This window comes from Chiloscyllium punctatum, chromosome 32 (assembly GCF_047496795.1).
Source record: "Chiloscyllium punctatum isolate Juve2018m chromosome 32, sChiPun1.3, whole genome shotgun sequence".
Taxonomy (NCBI): Eukaryota; Metazoa; Chordata; class Chondrichthyes; order Orectolobiformes; family Hemiscylliidae; genus Chiloscyllium; species Chiloscyllium punctatum.
Genome location: NC_092770.1, coordinates 68,559,804 through 68,579,597, shown reverse-complemented (window position 1 = coordinate 68,579,597; position 19,794 = coordinate 68,559,804). Strand labels below are relative to the sequence as shown.

The following is a 19,794-nucleotide window of genomic DNA, read 5'->3' as shown; positions in this document are numbered from 1 at the left end:
AATAATTGATCATGATCTTGTTGGTCAGTCTTCTGTGGCTGCATCCTACTCAATTTGCATGGCTGCGCGCTCTCATCTAATCACTGGGGCATAACTCTAGCTCTGTGGCTGATGGTTTCCTTTCAAATCCACTCGACTGATAGACACCTGAGGCCTCCACTGAGCTCCAGTTGCTCAGCAGCGTGGAGCTACCAAATGGCTCCAAGAAGTTCTCTGATCCCCAACCGCAAAGACCCAGCCACCAGCAGCACTATCGCTACATGGAGCTTTTTCTCTGACCCTACTTGACTTTTAACTACTTGTTTATTAATTGCTGTTCACTGACTCTCAAACTATTCCTTGTAGCCTATTTAAAACTTCCCAACAGCATCTTGCCCTGTTCTGGAAAAATCAAATGTAGCTACTATTGGTGTATTCTGTGTCTTCAATGCTCCAATCTCTAACAAGCTATTGTTCTTCAGGCTGCTAACTTGCAGAACACAGACACAAAAATTGATTTTTATCACAGTATAAAATAGGGTGTGAGGTTTTGAACAGAAGGTGTAGATAGTAAATTGGTTTCAGTCATTAAAGTGAGCTAACTAGAAGTCTGTTGTAAGATGAAATTGCACATGCCGCTGAGAGATTACTTGTGAATTCAAACTTGTCAGTGATCGCATTTTGTTTTCTCTTTAGATAAATGTTTAGGTAAGTTTGCCTCCTATTCATTCCCCTTTCCGTACCTTGATCTGAAAAGAAAAACGTACAGGGCTACGGGATGAAGACAGGAATGGCAGTAGGCAATTCGAGAGCCGGTGCTGGCATGACTGGCCTAATGGCCGCCCCGTGTGCCATAACAATTCTACATTTTATTCCCAACTTTGACTGTGGCTGGCTACCTTGGCAGATTAGAGATAAACTGCAGATGCTGGAATCCAAAGTAAACAGGCAGGAGGCTGGAAGGACACAGCAAGCCAGGCAGCATCAAGTGGTGCAGAAGTCGAGTGTAACCCTTTTTCAGGACTCTCCAAAATGTTGACTTCTGCACCTCCTGATGCTGCCTGGCTAGCTGTGTTCTTCCAGCCTCCTGCCTGTCCACCTTGACAGGTTAACAGTTTAATTGCTAGAGTCCAGTTAACTGCAGAATCCTCTGTAAGCAATTGCTTCCAGACTCTAGGGATCAGGCAGAGACTCATCCCTATAATGTTCAATTTTTCTTTCTCCCAATTCTCTGTGAACAAAGTATTATGAGCAACATTGTTTTATTTGTTTACGGAATATTAAACCAGCATTTATTGCCCATTCCTAATTGCCTTTTAGGAAGTGTGTTCGATTGCCTTTCTGAACTGCTGCAGTCTTATGTGCTGTAGGTACACCCAAAAGGCTATTAGGAGGGGCACCATGCGATGGTTCATAATTTGCAGAGTTGGAAGTCCATAATTTTAATGAGAGACCAAGTTTGGTTGACTGTGGTTTAAAATTGCAAATCACCTGTAAGTTAGAAGTGGAAGAAACTAGTGAGAACAATATTAGCAGACTTTAACTGTATCAGGTTTTTTGCATGGTTATGGAACATCCAGAACTTTTCCAGGTGTAAGATCCCCTTGCTGTTCGGTGGGACAGCTTCATTCTAAATTAATAGAAACTTTCATAAAGGTGCATAATGGTCTAAAAATATTTAGAATCTAATTTCAAAATGTGAGCTTGCAGAATGTGTCTTCAAATCAGTAAACAAATCATATGGCTAATAACCATTTAATGTTTTAATTTTGCAGCCAGATCAGAAGTTGAAGTGGAAGTAAAACGTAAGTTTACGTTTTAAAATAATGCTAATATTGGACACAAAAATGAAAAACATTTGAGCTGCAGCAGGAAATTGGCTTATCTCAGAAGAAAGATGTGAATTTAATTCATTTATCTTCCAAAGAAACTTCACTAGCTGGAATGCTACACCTTAAATTTGTGTGTGTTTTCGGACAGCTTTTCTGGAGTGTTCTGCAACAGTTTTAATGCTTTGCTTAGATCCAGCTTTAACTGCAAATGAAGCACATTGATCTATATTGCACATATTAATTCAATTCTGCATTGGCCTACTTCCAAAATATGTAGCCATGCATGTGTCTTGAAAATGTTGTGGTATTAAGTGATCTTCCAGGTTCAAAGGAAATCTGATTCCCTATCACAGGAAACTGAAACTTGTCAAACAGAAGGATTAACTTTTGTCACTTCAATGTGCGACTTGCCATGACTTAATTTAGAACACACTAGATCCTCAATTTATGAATGTTTGATTTCAGAAAGTTCATACTTTTGAACGCAATCCCATATAGGCGTATAATTTTAAAGATCTTCCAAGTAACTGCTTTTATATTGTCCTACAATGTGGTCTTACTTGTGGATGGACTCACAAATGGAATCCACTCACAACCTGGGGACTGCCTGTAAAGAGCATCTTCTGCCTCAATGATGCTCCATTTACAGTTCCATGTCGCCAAGGGACTATTTAAGTTGAGATTTTTCATGTAGCATTTGTTTCTTCAATCTTAAGTGAACTAAATATCTGTACAGTGTGCAAAGGTACCAGTCTACAACTGCAGGTCCGCTTCTCTCAAATCCCCAGAGCCCCCAGCCCTTTTTTGGAGGACCTTTCTTTACAAGCACAGCAGGTTCAACATTTGCTGTTTTACTTCCTCTGTCCTTACTGGTCAAGTCCCAAACATTCCTTCAAGGTGAAACTGTAATTAATCTATGCCTGTAACTTGGTGTACTGTATTTGGAGAGGTATTGGCCCAGTGGTATTATTGCTAGACTATTACATAGATTTCCAGGTGACGTTCTTGAGACCTGGATTCAAATCGCATCATGGCAAATTTTGAAGTGTGAATTCAATAAAAATTTGAAACTTGAGTCTAATGAAACCATTGCTGATTGTCAGTAAAATCCCATCTGGTTCACTAATGTCCTTTAGGAAAGGAAATTGCTGTCCTCACCTGGTTTGATCTACATGTGACTCCAGACCCACAGCAATGTGGTTGGCTGGGTAATTTGGGGCTGAAAATAATCACTGGCCTGGTCAGTGGCATCTACATCCCATGAATGAATGTTTTTTTAAAAATGCTTCTCTCTCAATACAGTCTGTACATTAGCAAGACCAAGTGTGGATTGAACGACTACTTTGCAAAGCACTCTGCATGCAGTGTGTAATCATGTCCCTGAGCTTCTGGTTGCTGGCAATTTCAATTATTCCCTTGCTTTCGTGCTGACATCTCTGTCTTTGAATTAGTATTGCTGTGTAGCTCAGTGTAAGAGTGAGGAATAGAACTTAGTCTTTCAATTAGTATTTTGACATCCTTCTGCACTCTACGCTGACTTCACCAATTTTGGTCCCTATTCTGTAACCCCATTTTGTTTCCTTTTCTTTGCAGATGACAGTTTTAATTTACTTTTTCTTGCTTTAATTTTGCACAGCAACTGTTCATTCTTCTGCTATTCAAAACTTCTGGACACATTTTTGACTCTTTACTTGTCTCATTAGTAATTCCTTTAACTGTACCCAACTATTATATGCTGATTGAATGTTTCCACCCACCTTCCTTCCCCACCCATGATCTCTGATTTTTCCTTTTGCTGTTTTTCCACCCTAGCGTATTTGACATGATTAAGGTCCATTACGTTTCTAACTTTTCCCAGTTCTGATGTGACATTTGACGTGAAAGTATGTTGATGTCTTGTCTGAAGAACTGATTTCTGACTTTTTGATACTTCCAGCGTTTTCTGTTTTCATTTCCAATTTTCAGCATCTAGGGTTCTTTGTTCTTATAATGTGTAAAGCTAGTTTGTGGCAAATGCTACTTGGCTTTTATCTTGGTTGAATGGCTTCATGATTGAAAATGGAGAAAAAAGTGTATAATGCTTGACTGAAAATTTTAATGATTTGTGTGGATAGGAAAACCTATCCTATTTAGTAGATAGGAAAACATTATTTTGAAACTGTTTTCAAAACTTTTGTCACAGCAACAAAGCCACCAAAGTACAAATGTGGTCTCGCAAAGCCTTGTCCTGAGAAGCATTTTGCATTCAAAATGGCAAGTGGAGCAGCAAATGTTGTTGGACCCAAAATCTGTATTGACGATAAAATGTAAGTATTGATTTGCTTCTGCTTCAGTATTGCATGGAAGCTATGTTCTGATGTGTTGTACCTTGAAATTTAGTCTACTGAGGCATTCTCATGTCCTTCGATTTTCATTCCTGTACATCAAGCTATTGTTCTGCCAGGGGACTGGAGGATGGATTATATAAATTGAGGCCTTCATTCACGGATGTATTGAAGATTAAAGGATAATCTGATACAGGTGGTCTAAGCGTTAGAATAATTCAATAGAATCAATACAGTTGAAAAGTTTTTTTTCAAGAATGAGGGTTATAAAATTGGAGCTAGACCATTTGTGATTGAGTATGTTTTCTGACAAAAGGTAGTAGAAATATGGAATTATCTCCCAAAAGCTGTTAAGGTGGTGCTTATGGAAGCTAAGTCTTAAATTGGTAGTGAGTTAAGAAACAAATCTGAGTATTATGAAGAGATATTGAGCAAATAGTTAAGATGACCATACAATTAGATAATGGCTGATCTGAAAGTGACTTCAGTGACTGAATGGCACTCTTCTTTTCACTTGTTCTTGAGGGATGAGGGCAGTTAAATGGCACTTGTTTAACTTAACTGTTTCTTTCAATTCCTGGCCTTATGAGCTTGATAGCCTATTTCTTGAAGTCACACAACTGACCTTAAACATTCTTAGCTTTATATAACTACAGACCTGCAAGTCTGAATTTGGTGCTGTGTAAGTTGTTGGTGATTCTGAAAGATAGGATCTTTATGCATCTGGAGAGGCAAGAAATTATTAGGGATAGTCAGCATAATTTTGTTCAAGGGAAATCGTGTATCACAAAGTTCATTGAGTTTTTTGAGGAAGTAATCAAGAAGATTGATGAGGGCAGAGTGGTGGATTGTTTACTCGGACTTTAGTAAAGCCTTTGATAAAGTTCCACATGGTAGTCTATTCAGTGAAGTTTGATCACGTGGAATTCAGGGTGAGCTTGTCAATTGGATGCAAATCTGGCTTAACAGCGGCTGATGTGGTGATGTCTTTCGATTGGATGCATGTGACCAGTGATGTTCCACAAAGATTAGTGCTGGGTCCACTTTTTTTTTGTCATTTCTATAAATAATTTAGATGAGAATGTAGGAAGCATGGTTAGTAAGTTTGCGGATGACACCAAAATTGGTGGTACAATGGACAATGAGAAAGGCTATCTAAGATTGCAAAGATCAGTTGGGTCAATGGGCTGACAAGTGGCAGATGGAGTTTAATTTGGATAAATGTGGGGTATTGCATTTTGGTAAAACAAACAAGGGCAGGACTTCTACAATTAAAAGTAGAGCCTTGACTATATCAGAGAGACCAAAGGATTCATTAATGAAATTCATTGAAGTTTGCATTACACAGAGACAGGGTGGTAAAGAAGGTGTTTAGCATACTTGTCTTCATTGCTCAGACTTTTGAGTGTAGGAATTGGGAAGTTGTGTTGAGGCTGTAGAGGATGTTGATGTGTCTTCTAGCATAGTGTGTCCGGTTCTGGTCACCCTATTGTAGGAAGGATATTATTAAACTGGAGATAATTCAGAAGAGATTTACCAAGATGTTGCCAGGAATAGAGGGTTTGAGTTATAAAGAGAGGCTGAATAGGCTGGAACTCATTTCTCTGGAGTATAGGAGGTTGAGGTTAATCCTGTGAATTAAAGTAGCGATCAAGCTTTTACCCCTAAGCTAAAAATAAATCCTGATCTTCTAACTGTAAGGAAGCTAATGCTTTTCAGTGTTTCTCTGTCCACTCAAAACTCACCATGCAAATAAACCTTAGAGGCTTATAAAATCATGAGGGGTATAGATGAGGTAAATGACAGGTGTCATTCCCCTAGGGTGAGGGATTTCAAGGGGGCATTTTTAAGGTGAGATGAGAAACATTTAAAGGAATGAAGGGCAATTTTTTTTTTAAACACAGACGGTAGTCTGTGTGTGGAATGAACTTCCAGAGGAAGTAGTGGAGGCAGGTACAGTTACAATGTTTAAAAGACTTTGGGGTAAGGACATGACTAACAAAAGTTTGGAGGGATATGCGCTATGCAATGTGGGACTGGTTTAGTTTGGGATTATGGTTGGCATGGACTGGTTAGATGGAAGGATCTGTTTCTGTGCTATAATCCCTCAGGGTTCTATCCAATAACTTCTGTTCTGGAGATTTCAACTAAAATCTTTTACGGTGAGTTGACCTATTTGCTAACATTTCTGAACTAATTGTTGGAGAAAGTGTATCATACATCAACTTCAATGAGGACTTCTGTGAATTGAAGAAGTGACCAAACTTTTACCCATAAGCAAAAACAAACCTGATCATCTAACTGAAAACAAGCTAATGCTCTTCAATGTTTCTCTGTCCACTTCAAACTCACCATGCAAACAAATTCCCATTTATTACCCCAGGAAGTGTCTCTCTAATACTGTTGGGAAAAATGGCTCCAGAAATACTGGCAAGTTAATCGTTCAAGCCTTTCTCACACACAGACTAAAACCGTATCTCACTAGTTCAAAATCCAAACTTTAAAATGGATGATGTATACCACATTCATATGTAATTGGGCTTTCTGTGAATTTACTAGAATTTGACCAATATTGTACTTGACTCTTAAACATTATTGACACGGCAAAACTAAGGAATTGTTTGATCCACAGAACCAAGGTTCTTCACCTTGAGAAGCAAATTATCTCTTTAGAGGAAGCAGGACTAAAAGTAATTTTCTGACTGTAATTCACAACATAGATGAGAATGATAGATAAAATAAGTCTTTTGAAGGATAGGCCTTATTATTTATCAATTATCTAAAGTAAAATACTGCTTCCACTGCATCTTTAACAGGTAAAATTCAAGTCAATGCCATTTAAAGTCACTACATTTAAATGCAAAAGTATGCCTTTCAGAACGTTGTGGAATCTTTTTCTGCTCTGTTCTCCATATTGGTCAGGATGTGTTACACTGGTGTTATACTGAATACACTTATACTACAAATGTGACAGTGGACTAGTTGGTTCATAAACACTTTCAGAACAAACGAAGAACACTGCTCAGTATGCAAAATGATAAGTTCAACCAGAGCAAGAAAAAAAATTAAAGTTGAAGCATTAATTTAAGTACTGTCTGGACAAAACAAAAGTTCTGGGATTAGTCATGATATGTCAACCCAGTATCTGCACGTCTCCTTGATTACCTGTGAGCCTTCAGAATTGGAGCAAACTAGAAAATAACCCTTTATAAATCTGATAAAACTCCTTCATTATGTTCCAGAATAATGAGTGGTGTTAAAAACAATGTTGGTCGGGGAATGAATATTGCAACAATAGATGGTAAGTGAATTTATCCAGTTTGGTGAATTTTTTCATTAGTTATTAAAATTACTTCATTCAGCATATTTTTTTTCTGTTATATTAGTGAGTTGTTTTGCTTTCTGCAAATTTGCCTTTCTTAGCTACTTGCGTTTTTTGTTACATCTCAAATTTTGTGTATAACTAATCTGTATATTAACTGATTCATAATTATTGAATATTATTCACTACTGATTTACCAATTTTTAAAAGTTTGAAGGGAGAATGTTTAGCTGGAGACTGAATATCAAAAAACAGATGTTTTACTTGTTAAGAAATGCAGAGCTGTTAAAGTAGGCTGATTTATTTATTAATATGGCTACCGTTAATTTTATGGCCAAGTACTGTTTGTGATTCTTTATTTTTTCTTTCAGCACTTTTTTTCTATATTGCTTCAGTATATTATGGTTGATACCTTTTTTGTGATGATTTACAGGCAAACTTGGCAATGTTTTGGACACTAAAGTTTTTGACCTGTGGAGTGGAGGTAACGCAGTTTACATTTTGCCTTTTTAAAAAGTTATCTCTTAGCTTGTTGATGAATTCTCAACTCGAACTATTCCCGTGAAAATACCCAGTGTATGTAAACTAGACTGTTCAAAAAAAGTACCAAGGATCCCTCATTAAAATGGCAAATAAGACCAGGAAACTGAGCAACCAAATTGGGCCACCTAACCCATTCAGTCTGATCCATCATTCAAATCCACTTTACTGCCTTTTCCCTATAACCAGTATATCCTCCCACTGATTAAAAATGTGTCTGTCTCAGCCTTGAATATATTGAAAGACAGCCATAGTAATAAAGATTGTGGAAACTCATTGGTTGGTTGTTAAGGTTTCAAGCAATTTCTATAAACCAGACTGCTAATTGTATAACAGGATGTGTTCTAATGTGATGGCTTCTTTACTCCCACCCTGGTGAGTTTTTGTATTTTTTTTAATGCACGTCACACACGTTTTAGCTTCAAAACATGATCTCATGTTATTGTTGCAATCTTGTGGGGGTCTATTAACGTTGAGGGAAGAAATCTGAACATCTTGCAGTTAGAGTCATAAGATGTACAGCATCGGTCCACCTCTTCCACGCCAACCAGATATCCTAACCTCACTTAGTCTCATTTGCCAGCACTTGGCCCATATCCCTCTAAACCTTTCCTATTCATTAACACATCCAGATGCCTTTTAGATGCTGTAATTGTACCAGCCTCCAGCACTTCCTCTGGCAGCTCATTCCATATATGCAGCACCCTCTGTGTGAAAAAGTTGCCCCGTAAGTCCCTTTTTATATCTTGCCCATCTCACCCTAAGCCTATGCCCTATAGTTCTGGACATCCTCACCCCAGGGAAAAGACCTTGTCAATTTACCCTATCCATGTCCCTCATGATTTTATAAGCCTCTGAGGTCGCCCCTCAGCCTCAGATGCTTCAGGGAAAACAACCCCACCTTTTTAGGGATTCCCTATAGTTCAAATCCTCCAACCCTGGTGACATCATTGTAAATCTTTTCTGAACCCTTCCAATACTCAGTGTGCTGACCAATAAAGGAAAGCATGCCAAAAGCTGCCTTCAGTATCCTATCTGCTTGTGACTCTACTTTCAAGGAGCTATGAACCTGCACTCCAAGGTCTTTGTTCAGCAACACTCCTAGGAACTTACTATTAAGTGTATAAGTCCTGCTGTAATTTGCTTTTCCAAAATGCAGCACCTCATTTATCGAAATTAAACTCCATCTGCCACTCCTCAGCCAATTGACCCATTTGATCAAGATCTGGTGTCATCTGCAAACTTACTAACTATATACCTGTTATGCTCACATCCAAATCATTTGTATAAATGACGAAAAGCACCAATCATTGTGGCACACCACTGGTCATAGGCCTCCAGTCTGAAAAGCAACCCTCCAACACCATCCTCTGTCTTCTCCCTTCGAGCCAGTTCTGCATCCATATGGCTAGTTCTCCATGTATTCCATCTGATCTAACCTTGCTAATTAGTCTTTCATGAGGAACCTTGTCGAACACCTTACTGAAGTGCATATAGACCACATCCACTGCTCTGTCCTCATCAATCCTCTTCATTATTTCTTCAAAAAACTCAATTATGTTAGTGAGACATGATTTCCTGCATACAAAGCTATGGTCTCCTTTATTCTAAACTGGCTGAGAAAGAAGTTTCCTCTACTTGTCTTTTACATTGGCTTGGCTGAAATATTCATACAATGCAAGGAGGTTTGTAGTCCAATAGGTATTGAATTTGCTTTTGTCCTGATAATTCCTAGTAATTCCTTGAAATTTCAAGAAGCAGACAGCTTCCTTATTCTGACGGGCAATTTAAAATTTCTGCAGAGTCCATTTTAAGAAAATTTAAATAAGAGAATAGAGTTTAAAAAAAAGTCTTCCTTTGCTCTTGGCAAATTACCTGTTGAATTGCAGTTACTTGACGTCTGTATGCTTTGCCAATCTCTGGATGTTCACTCTCTTTTACTACTACATGAATATGGTTTGCTTTAAATGCTGTATTTCAAATTATAGATAAATATTTGAATCCGTATGGGTAAATGTAGATACAGTGAATGCTGATCTGTGTATCATTTTTTTGTTCCCACAGATGTGAAACCTTTCATTGATTTCCTGAAGACCTTGCAGGATGGAACAGTAGTGCTTATGTCTACCTATGATGATAGTGCAACCAAGTTAGTGATTACCTATTCCTTTATGAATTAATGTGTTTGTCAGTTTAGTCAGTGGTTTAATTTAATGCTGACCTGCTGTGAAAAATATCTTGTCAAATCAACCATTTTCCAAACATTCTCTCTCACTCTGTCTCTCTCTCTCACTCTGTGTGTGTGTCTCTCTCTCACTGTGTGTGTGTCTCTCTCTCTGTCTCTTTCACTCCTATTACTTGGAACTATAGTTTCCATGAAAAAATATCTCCATTGTTAAAATCCATCCACAATTTATATAATGTATGTTTAAATTTTGTAAATGGCCTTTGTGATATGAAGATTTAGAAACTCTAAAAATCAAATGGATAAGTCAGTCTTAGATGGGGCATAAGTATATACATCAGGAATATTGTGGGTATTGTAAATCTGCACTTTATTTATGGTGGAAGGGGTAAAGGAAGAAATTGCAATGGGAAATAAGTTTAAAGATTGCGCAGCAGCAGAGGTGTTTACTCTTGGTCAAGAAGTGACTTCAAAGAGGCGACTGCAAATGTTTTTCTCCTAGCCTATGTGTAATGATCTAGTTTGCAACAATCCCACACTGAGAGCCTTGCCTGACGTTTCTCCTGTGCTGTCCACCCAGACAATCATTTCTGACCATGTGCGAAACCATATGTTTAAATAATAGTCAAGTCAAATTTAGCTTAAATACTGTATACGGGAGGCAATGGCCTAGTGGTATTATCACTGGACTTTTAACCCAGAGACCAAGGCATTCCTGAAGAAGGGCTTATGCCCGAAACACCGATTCTGCTATTCCTTTAATGCTGCCTGACCTGCTGCGCTTTACCAGCAACACATTTTCAGCTCTGATCTCCAGCATCTGTAATCCTCACTTTCTCCTCAATGTTCTAGGGACCTGGGTTCAAATCCTGCCACAACAGATGGTGGAATTTGAATTCAATAAATTCTGGAATCGAGCCTGTGATGACCAGGAGTCCATTGTCAATTGTTGGAAAAACCCATCTGGTTCACTAATGTCCTTTTGGAGAAGGAAACTGCTGTCCTTACCTGATCTGGCCTTCATGTGACTCCAGACCCACAGCAATGTGGTTGACTCTTAACTGCCTGCTGGGATTGGCAATAAGTGCTGGTTTTCCAGCGACGCCCTAATCCAGTGAATGAGTATTAAACAAAAATTTGAAATTCATCTTCAAATAGAAGAGACATAATTACAAGGATAATTTGGGGTGGCACAGTGGCTTAGTGGTTAGCACTGCTGTCTCTCAGCACCAGGACCCAGGTTCGATTCCACCCTTGGTTCTCCCCATGACTGTCTAGGCTTCCTCCCACAGTCCAAAGATGGGCAGGTTAGGTAGATTGGCCATACTACATTTCCCACAGTGTCCAGGGATGTGGAGGCTAGGTAGGTTAGCTATGGGAAATGCAGGGTTTCAAGGATTGGGGTAGGGGCAGGTATGGAAGGGTTGATGTGGACTCAGTGGGCTGAATGACCTGCTTCCACTCTGTAGGGATTTTAGAATTCCAATATTATGCAAAGGCACAAAGCTTTAAAATTAATTCCACCATTGTGGTTCTCTGTTTGGCATTTTGTCTACATTTTTTCTTTATATCAAGAGATAAGGGTTTCACTTTCTAAACAAATATTTATTGCCCATTCTGTTGCCCATGAGATTATGCTGAGCTGCCTTCTTGAACTGCTGTCATTCTTGTAGGACACCCGTTAGGAAAGGCATTCCTGAAATTTGACCTACTAACAGCGAAGCAATGATAATATGGTTTCAAGTCCAGATTGTGTGTGACTTGGAGGGGAGACTGCAGGTGGTGGGGGTTCCTCTTGTTTCTATGTGGTAAAGGTTTCATGTTTATTTTTCAGGAATTTTTTCCAAAGGAAAAAATGGTTCCTTTGTAGCTCCTAAATAGTACCTGTGCACATTTTTCCATACAGACATAAAAGTGTGCAGTTCAGTCGCAGTTTGTATTAAACATCACCCCAAATCTCCCAGTGTTGGGTGTTGATGCTGTACCTTGATGATTCGGCAGTATACGTTTTGCCCTTGGTTGGGGAGGAGGGAGTAAACATTCTTGTAATCACATTAACGTGCTTTTGAACTAAGCGTTTGTGCTCAGTAGACCTAAATTAACTCTGTCAAAAGCAAATTGTGTTCTCTTGATTTTAAAGGAGTTTTTTTTTGCTGCAGACTTAACGATGAAGCACGGAAACTTGTCAGTGACTTGGGAAGTTCCTCTATCTCAAATCTTGCCTTCAGAGACAACTGGATTTTTGTTGGTGCAAAAGGGATTCAATCAAAGAGTCCTTTTGAGCAGGTAAAAGGAGTGTATTTGCTTTCCTTTTTTAAAAAAATCTGACTACTTAAATTCTGTGCTGTTACCCTTAATCTATAAGTTCAATGAGACATGTTATTTTGTTTAATAAGCTGAGTTTTCTGCAGTAGCAGTTTCTTGGTGGCTGCACTAAATGCTCTTGTGTTGGTTTGTTGTGCTGTTGGAGAAATAAATTACATACTGTATAATTAGAATAAAGAAAAAAAAAGTTTTGGGAGTTTTCTTCAATATTTATATCTGCACTTAGCAAAGTGTTATGTATGTACTTTTAATTGAATTCACATTCATGAAGAGACTGCACAAGAGCAAGACCTGTTTACATGTGAGTACAATTTGGAATATTTTAAGGTGGTTTTCCTTTATGGTATAAAGAAAGAGATTAAACACACTCCAACTTGAATCCCTCTCTGCTAAATAAAGGCTGTCAACAAAGAGATCAGTGCATGTCTTTTAGGTGAACACTGAACATGTTTTGAACACTGTTTTAATTTTGAAACACAGTGAAATGTTAAACTCCAGAGTAGCATAGCCTTTGCTCACCTTTCATGCTGATCAGAAAGACAGCACATTAATATTTTGAGGTAAGTAATTGATTGGGAATAAACCTCTGATCGCAAATTATGTTTCAGCTCAGCAGGTGAAGTGAGCCACACAACAACATATGCTTCCTGGATTTAATCTCTGACCAGCACTACATTTGATAGCTTCCACTGCTCCAACAATGTTTCTATGTTCCACCTCTGTTGACCTAGAAGTATTGCGTGCAATTGTGTGCCTGGTTACATTTCATCTATCCCCACTGAATCCCTATAAGTGTTCAGTGAGAGCTGTGTTAGGATCAGATTGACTTTGCTCTCAAAAGTTTGCACTTTACAGCTTCACATGAAGAATGGCAACTTTTTTTTAATTCACTCAAATCAAACCCGAATTCCATTTTGAAAAAGCAGATTAGCAGATATGCACACGTGATAGTTTCAAGCATTGGTTTGTGTTCTGGTTCTAATGTAGATCTTTTCCACTTACAGATCATAAAGAATAATAAAAATACAAATAAATATGAAGGCTGGCCTGAAGTTTTAGAAATGGAAGGATGTATTCCCCAGAAAAAGGACTAGAAGCCATCCACTCGACAGTGAAAATGTTATATTTTGAGTTTATGATTTTCTTTGTTCTGTGTTGTCTATTTCTCAAAGCCAATTTTATTCTAAAGTTATGGATTTAATTGGAAGCTTAGTATCTTGGCTCGGGAATGGGAGTTAAGCTATTTTTCTTAAAGTGCTTGGAGTTGGTCCAGTAAGGCTTTTGCTTAAATTTTGTTTAAAACAAAGAATCTGCTGAATCTTCTAGTATCTGAATCTAGCATCTATATTTGAATGAAGAATTTAATGTTCTTTCTTTGTAACAAATATTGTGTTCAGCTGGTTTGTCACAAGTCTGCTCGAAGTTTTAAGATTGATTCACTCAGAAATTTGTTTCAGACAAATTACAATGAATGGGAGTAAAATTAATCAGAAATTAGCTGTCTATTATGTTTCTCAGATGCTGAATTTCAGTCATTATTTCTGTTGCAGTTCTCTAGTCTGCGGAAATACAATGCATCATGGCCAATGAATTATATTGCCCGCATTTCTTTGTACTTGAAATTGTTCTTGGAAAGTTAATGGGTTAAAACCCAAGTCTTACAGCAGTATTAGGAAATGACTGTCATCAACTAATCAATAGAAATTAAAATAACTTATTGTTACTAAAGTAGATCCCCTAATTCTTAATACTTGCAAAAGAACCCAGAGTACTAGCTTTAAATTTTAAAAAAATCTTTTCATTGTGGTAAGTTCTGGTTACACTTTTCTAAATGAGTGAATTTAGGTTGTGATACATGAAAGGTTATGTTTGGGATTATTTATTTATTTGAATTTTTTTGTATGTTTTTTTAAATAACCTTGTGGGTATGGAAGCAATTTAAAAAAAGATACATCTTGATGCTGACCACCAATACAGCAATTTTGTGTTGCTTTTATATAGTTAGTACCTTGCCATGTTAAGCAAAGCTCATCCGTTTTCGTAGAGCAATTGTCAACATTTTCTGTGTTTAGAATTAACATTTGACATTCCTAGAGAACACTGGTCCAAATGTCTGCAAGAGATTTGTTATCTAACATGAGGGGGAATCAATTCATACAGGAAATGTCTTTTTTAAATACATATGCAGCAACAGATAATATTAATAAGTTACCAAACAAAAAGTGCAAAAATCTAATGACAGAAATCCAAAGGCCTCAGTGTTCCAATTTGAACCTTGGTGTGTAATATAAATTGAAGTGTAAGAGAAGGCAGACTTAGCAGTAATCCTCTGTGGAAGAACTTTGTTCAGGACCAATTTACCTTTCTTTTCCATTATGTGAATAATTGTCCAGACCAGTTTAGAATTGGCTGTTGAGAAAATCCTGTGCAGACAAATTACAACAAAGGCCACTATGCACTTTTGTAATGATGCTAACACAAGCTCTTCAATGTAAAGTGTGATTGCTTCTTTGCTTGATTCTGTTTACTTTAAAAAGTCTCCAGCCCCTGTGTACAAAATGTTAGGTTTGCCACTTTCTCGTGTGATTGCGAGCAAGCAACTGTTTAACTGTGAATATTGATGAAATATTTAGAAACCATCTCTCCATATAGAAGGCAAATGTAAATAGAGGTAAAACAAAATGTTCACTTGTGTTATCTGGAAGGGGCATGGAATTTTCCACTCATTTTCTAAGTCAGAAGTTTTCTGCTTTTATGCATTGTAAAAGATTAGAAGAAATGTGTACAATTTGGCCGCCTTTACATTGTAATGAGTTTTAAAAATGGAGCTCAAATGGAATTCAAATTAAGACTGTAATATAGAGAAAAATAAATAAATTTGAAATTTGTGTGCTTTACTATAACCTTTAGCATTCAAACATACACTGACTTTGCCACTGACATGTATTTTCTCCTCCATGGGCAGAACTTGTTGCTAAGTTCCTTACTTTTCAGATATATGTCAATTGCTTAACCGTAGGGGGTTTCATAAAAACACAAATTTGAGACAGGATTGAGGAAGAAGAATGCATAACTAGGGTGATATCAATGGAGTGGGAAGGTGGGTGGCAAAGGTTCAAACCAAAGAAGTGAGAGGTATTTTGGGAGGGCAAAGAGGCGAGGGCAATGCACAGTGAATTTCATGTCAGCGGACAGGTACGCAAGATGATTTAAGCAATAAAATGGGATATTTTGCACAGAATATGAGAGCAGGGAGGCTAAATTCGAACTGTATAAAGCACTAGATAGAGTATTGGGTACAGTTCTGATTACAGGAATGATACGAATCAATAAGGGGACTAGAAAAGAGACCTACAAAGATGTTGCTGGGACCTCAAACCTCAATCCACAAACCTGGCTGCCCCAGCCGACCCATTGTCTCAGCCTGCTCCTACCCCACCGAACTCATCTCTGCATACCTCGACACGGTCCTGTCCCCCTTACTCCAAGAATTCCCCACTTATGTTTGGGACACCACCCACGCCCTCCATCTTCTCCATGATTTTCACTTCCCCAGTCCCCAACACCTTATCTTCACCATGGACATCCAGTCCCTGTACACCTCCATCCCCCATCACGAAGGCCTCAAAGCCCTCCGCTTCTTCCTTTCCCGCCGACCCAACCAGTACCTTCCACTGACACCCTCCTTTGACTGACTGAACTGGTCCTCACTCTGAACAAATTCTCTTTCCAATCCTCCCACTTCCTCCAAACCAAAGGAGTAGCCATGGGCACCCGCATGGGCCCCAGCTATGCCTGCCTCTTCGTAGGATATGTGGAACAGTCCATCTTCTGCAGCTACACTGGCACCACCCCCCACCTTTTCCTCCGCTACATCGATGACTGTATCGGCGCTGCCTCGTGTTCCCACGAGGAGGTTGAACAGTTCATCCACTTTACTAACTCCTTCCACCCCGACCTCAACTTTACCTGGACCATCTCAGACTCCTCCCTCCCCTTCCTAGACACCTCCATTTCTATCTCGGGCGACCGAATCAACACGGACATTTACTATAAATCGACCGACTCCCACAACTACCTAGACTACACCTCCTCCCACCCTGCCCCCTGAAAAAACGCCATCCCATTTTCCCAATTCCTTCGTTTCCGTCGCATCTGCTCCCAGGAGGACCAGTTCCAATACCGAACAACCCAGACAGCCTCCTTCAAAGACCACAATTTCTCCCCAGACGCGATCGACGATGCTCTCCACCGCATCTCCTCCACTTCCTGCTCCTCAGCCCTTGAGCCCTGCCCCTCCAATTGCCACCAGAACAGAACCCCACTGGTCCTCACCTACCACCCCACCAACCTCCATATACATATCATCTGTCGTCATTTCTGCCACCTCCAAACGGACCCCACCACCAGGGATATATTTCCTTTCCCTTCCCTCCCCTCCCCTATCAGCGTTTTGAAAAGACCACTCCCTCCGTGACTGCCTTGTCAGGTCCACACCCCCCACCAACCCAACCTCAACTCTCGGCACCTTCCCCTGCAACTGCAAGAAATGCAAAACTTGTGCCCACACCTCCCCCCTTACTTCCCTCCAAGGCCCCAAGGGATCCTTCCATATCCACCACAAATTCACCTGCACCTCCATACATACCATTTACTGCATCCACTGCACCCGATGTGGCCTCCTCTATATTGGGGAGACAGGCCGCCTACTTGCGGAATGTTTCAGAGAACACCTCTGGGACACTCGGACCAACCAACCCAACCACCCCGTGGTTCAACACTTCAACTCCCCCTCCCACTCCACCAAGGGCATGCAGGTCCTTGGACTCCATCGCCAGACCATAGCAACATGACAGCTGGAGGAAGAGCGCCTCATCTTCCGCCTAGGAACCCTCCAAACATAAGGGATGAACTCCGATTTCTCCAGTTTCTTCATTTCCCCTCCCCCCACCTTGTCTCAGTCCCATCCCTCGAACTCAGCACCACCTTCCTAACCTGCGATCTTCTTCCTGACCTCTCTGCCCCCACCCCCACTCCGGCCTATCACCCTCACCTTATCCTCCATCCACCTATTGCATTTCCAATGCCCCTCCCCCAAGTCCCTCCTGCCTACCTTTTATCTTAGCCTGCTTGGCACCCACCTCATTCCTGAAGAAGGGCTCATGCCCAAAACGTCGATTCTCCTGCTCCTTGGATGCTGCCTGACCTGCTGCGCTTTTCCAGCAACACATTTTCAGCTCTGATCTCCAGCATCTGCAGTCCTCACTTTCTCCTAGTTTTGAAATTTTTAGCCTATCCAACTTAGTCATAGCTGAGGTTTGCTATTGAAAAAGGGGAGACTTATCTAATGTACAAAATGGAGATCCCTGGATAAGAGTGCGATGTGAAACCTTTTATTTTCTCCAGCAGAAAGATTGATAACTTGGATGATGAATTTGACATGATTGCCAGAAGGATTAGAGGGGAACTAGGGAGAACTTTTTTTTATCAGCCATCATGTAATGGATGCCTGCTGCTTGAAAGGGTGGGAAAGACAGAAATCCTCGATACATAAAATTCCTTTCATATGCACCTTAAGTGTTGTAACCTGTAGGACTTTAGCTCAAAAGCTGCAAATGGGATTAGGCTAGAAAGCTCTTTCAGGGAGAAAGTGGGGACTGCAGATGCTGGAGATCAGAGTTGAAAAGTGTGGTGCTGGAAAAGCACAGCAGGTCAGGCAGCATTTGAGGAGCAGGAGAATCGACATTTCAGACAGAAGCCCTTCATCAGGGGTGTGCGTGGGGGGTGGGGAGAGTAGCTGGGAAGGCAATAGGTAGATGCAGGTGGAGGTGATTATGATAGGTTGGTGGGGAGGGTAGAGTGGATAGCTGGGAAGGAAGATGGACATGTCAAGAGGGGATTGGATCTGAGGTGAGGTGAGGGGAGGGGAGATGAGGAAACTGGTGAAATCGATGTTGCTGCCATGTGGTTGGAGGGTCCCAAGTTGGAAGATGAGGTGTTGGAAGATGAGTTGTCGGGTGGCTTGGATTTGGCGGTGGTGGCCGCCCAGGTCTTGCATGTCCTTGGGGGAGGGGGATTTGAAGTGGTCAGCCACAGGGTGGTGAAGTGGTTTGGTGTGTGCGTCCCAGAGACGTTCCCTGAAATGTTCTGCAAATTGGCATCCTGTCTCCTGGTGTGGAGGAGACCACATCGAGAGCAGTGGACACAATAGATGAGACCTGGGAGTCTTTCTACTTCTCAGCCCGCCGAAACCTTTAATATCACCTCACTCCCTCTGTCAAACTGCTCAAGAACCTCAAAGCCTCTCTCCTCAAATTCTGTACCTGCATCATTCACCTCCAGAGTGAAAACGTGAAATACTCATTTAACACCCTACCATTGTCATCCAGCTGCACGCACAGATTGCCCCCTTGATCCAGTATCATGGGATTCTCCCAAATATTACCCATCTGCTATTTTTCATGTCTCCTCTTTGCCCTCTAAACTGCTTTCTTAAGTTCGCACTTGCATTTTCTACATTCCACGAGGTCCTCTGTTGATTCACTTCCTTTGTACCTGCTAAAAGCCTCTGTGCTGGGTAAGGTGCCCTGCAGGAACCAGTTGCAAAATTGAACTTTGCAAAGTTCAGTTTGACAGTTTCCTGAGTCGCTGGCTGTTTTTCTATAAATAATTTCAGTGAATTTTAATTCATGGTGCTGATCCCAGGTGCTAGCTGTGTTAGTAAAAACTAAACACACAACATAGCCAGCTGTCAGGGCAGTTTCTGATTGTTGGAATGGTTTTTTTTAGTAGCTAGACTATTTAAAGCATGCATTCTACATTTTGCAAATGTCTGTTCTGTCCCCTCCAGTTGTCTTTCTTTTTAGGTAAAGATTTCATTTTGCTCTGCTTATTTAGCTTATAGTATTTAGGGAGATTTGATTATATGAAATCAAAGCAGAAATAGGCCTCTCCAGTTCCTCCATTTAATAAAATCTTGGCTGATCTGTCTGCGTTTCAAATTCCTCCCCCCACCCCCAACCGATAATCCTTGATTCCCCTGCTTAAGCACTTATCTACTCCTCCCTTTAAAATGACTCCCAACACTGCCATCTTTTGAACCGGAGTTCCAAATTTTGCAAAACTCCGAGATAAAAATCTCATCATCTCTGTCAGTAAAGGATGACCCCTGATTTTAAATCTATACTCCCTAGTTCTGGTCTGAACCATTGAGGAAGCTGCTTTTCTATAGCCAACATGTAGACTTCAAATAATGCATCCCTTGCTCTTCCAAATTCCAATAGAAGC

The 19,794-nt window shown here is 40.1% G+C and overlaps 1 protein-coding gene across 5 annotated transcripts in view; it reads left to right on the top strand.

Moving 5' to 3' along the window:
- The window catches only part of LOC140458250 (protein FAM3C-like), a 51,331-nt gene extending 35,936 nt beyond the window's left edge, over positions 1-15,395 (top strand). For all 5 annotated transcript variants that reach the window (XM_072552620.1, XM_072552617.1, XM_072552618.1 and 2 more), the window contains 7 exons: positions 1,755-1,784; positions 3,994-4,117; positions 7,378-7,436; positions 7,891-7,941; positions 10,062-10,146; positions 12,342-12,468; positions 13,512-15,395. In XM_072552620.1, coding sequence (XP_072408721.1) covers positions 1,755-1,784; positions 3,994-4,117; positions 7,378-7,436; positions 7,891-7,941; positions 10,062-10,146; positions 12,342-12,468; positions 13,512-13,601 — 566 coding nt within the window. In that variant the 3' untranslated portion in view covers positions 13,602-15,395. The remainder of the gene's footprint in view (positions 1-1,754; positions 1,785-3,993; positions 4,118-7,377; positions 7,437-7,890; positions 7,942-10,061; positions 10,147-12,341; positions 12,469-13,511) is intronic.
- Positions 15,396-19,794: the final 4,399 nt, after the last annotated feature.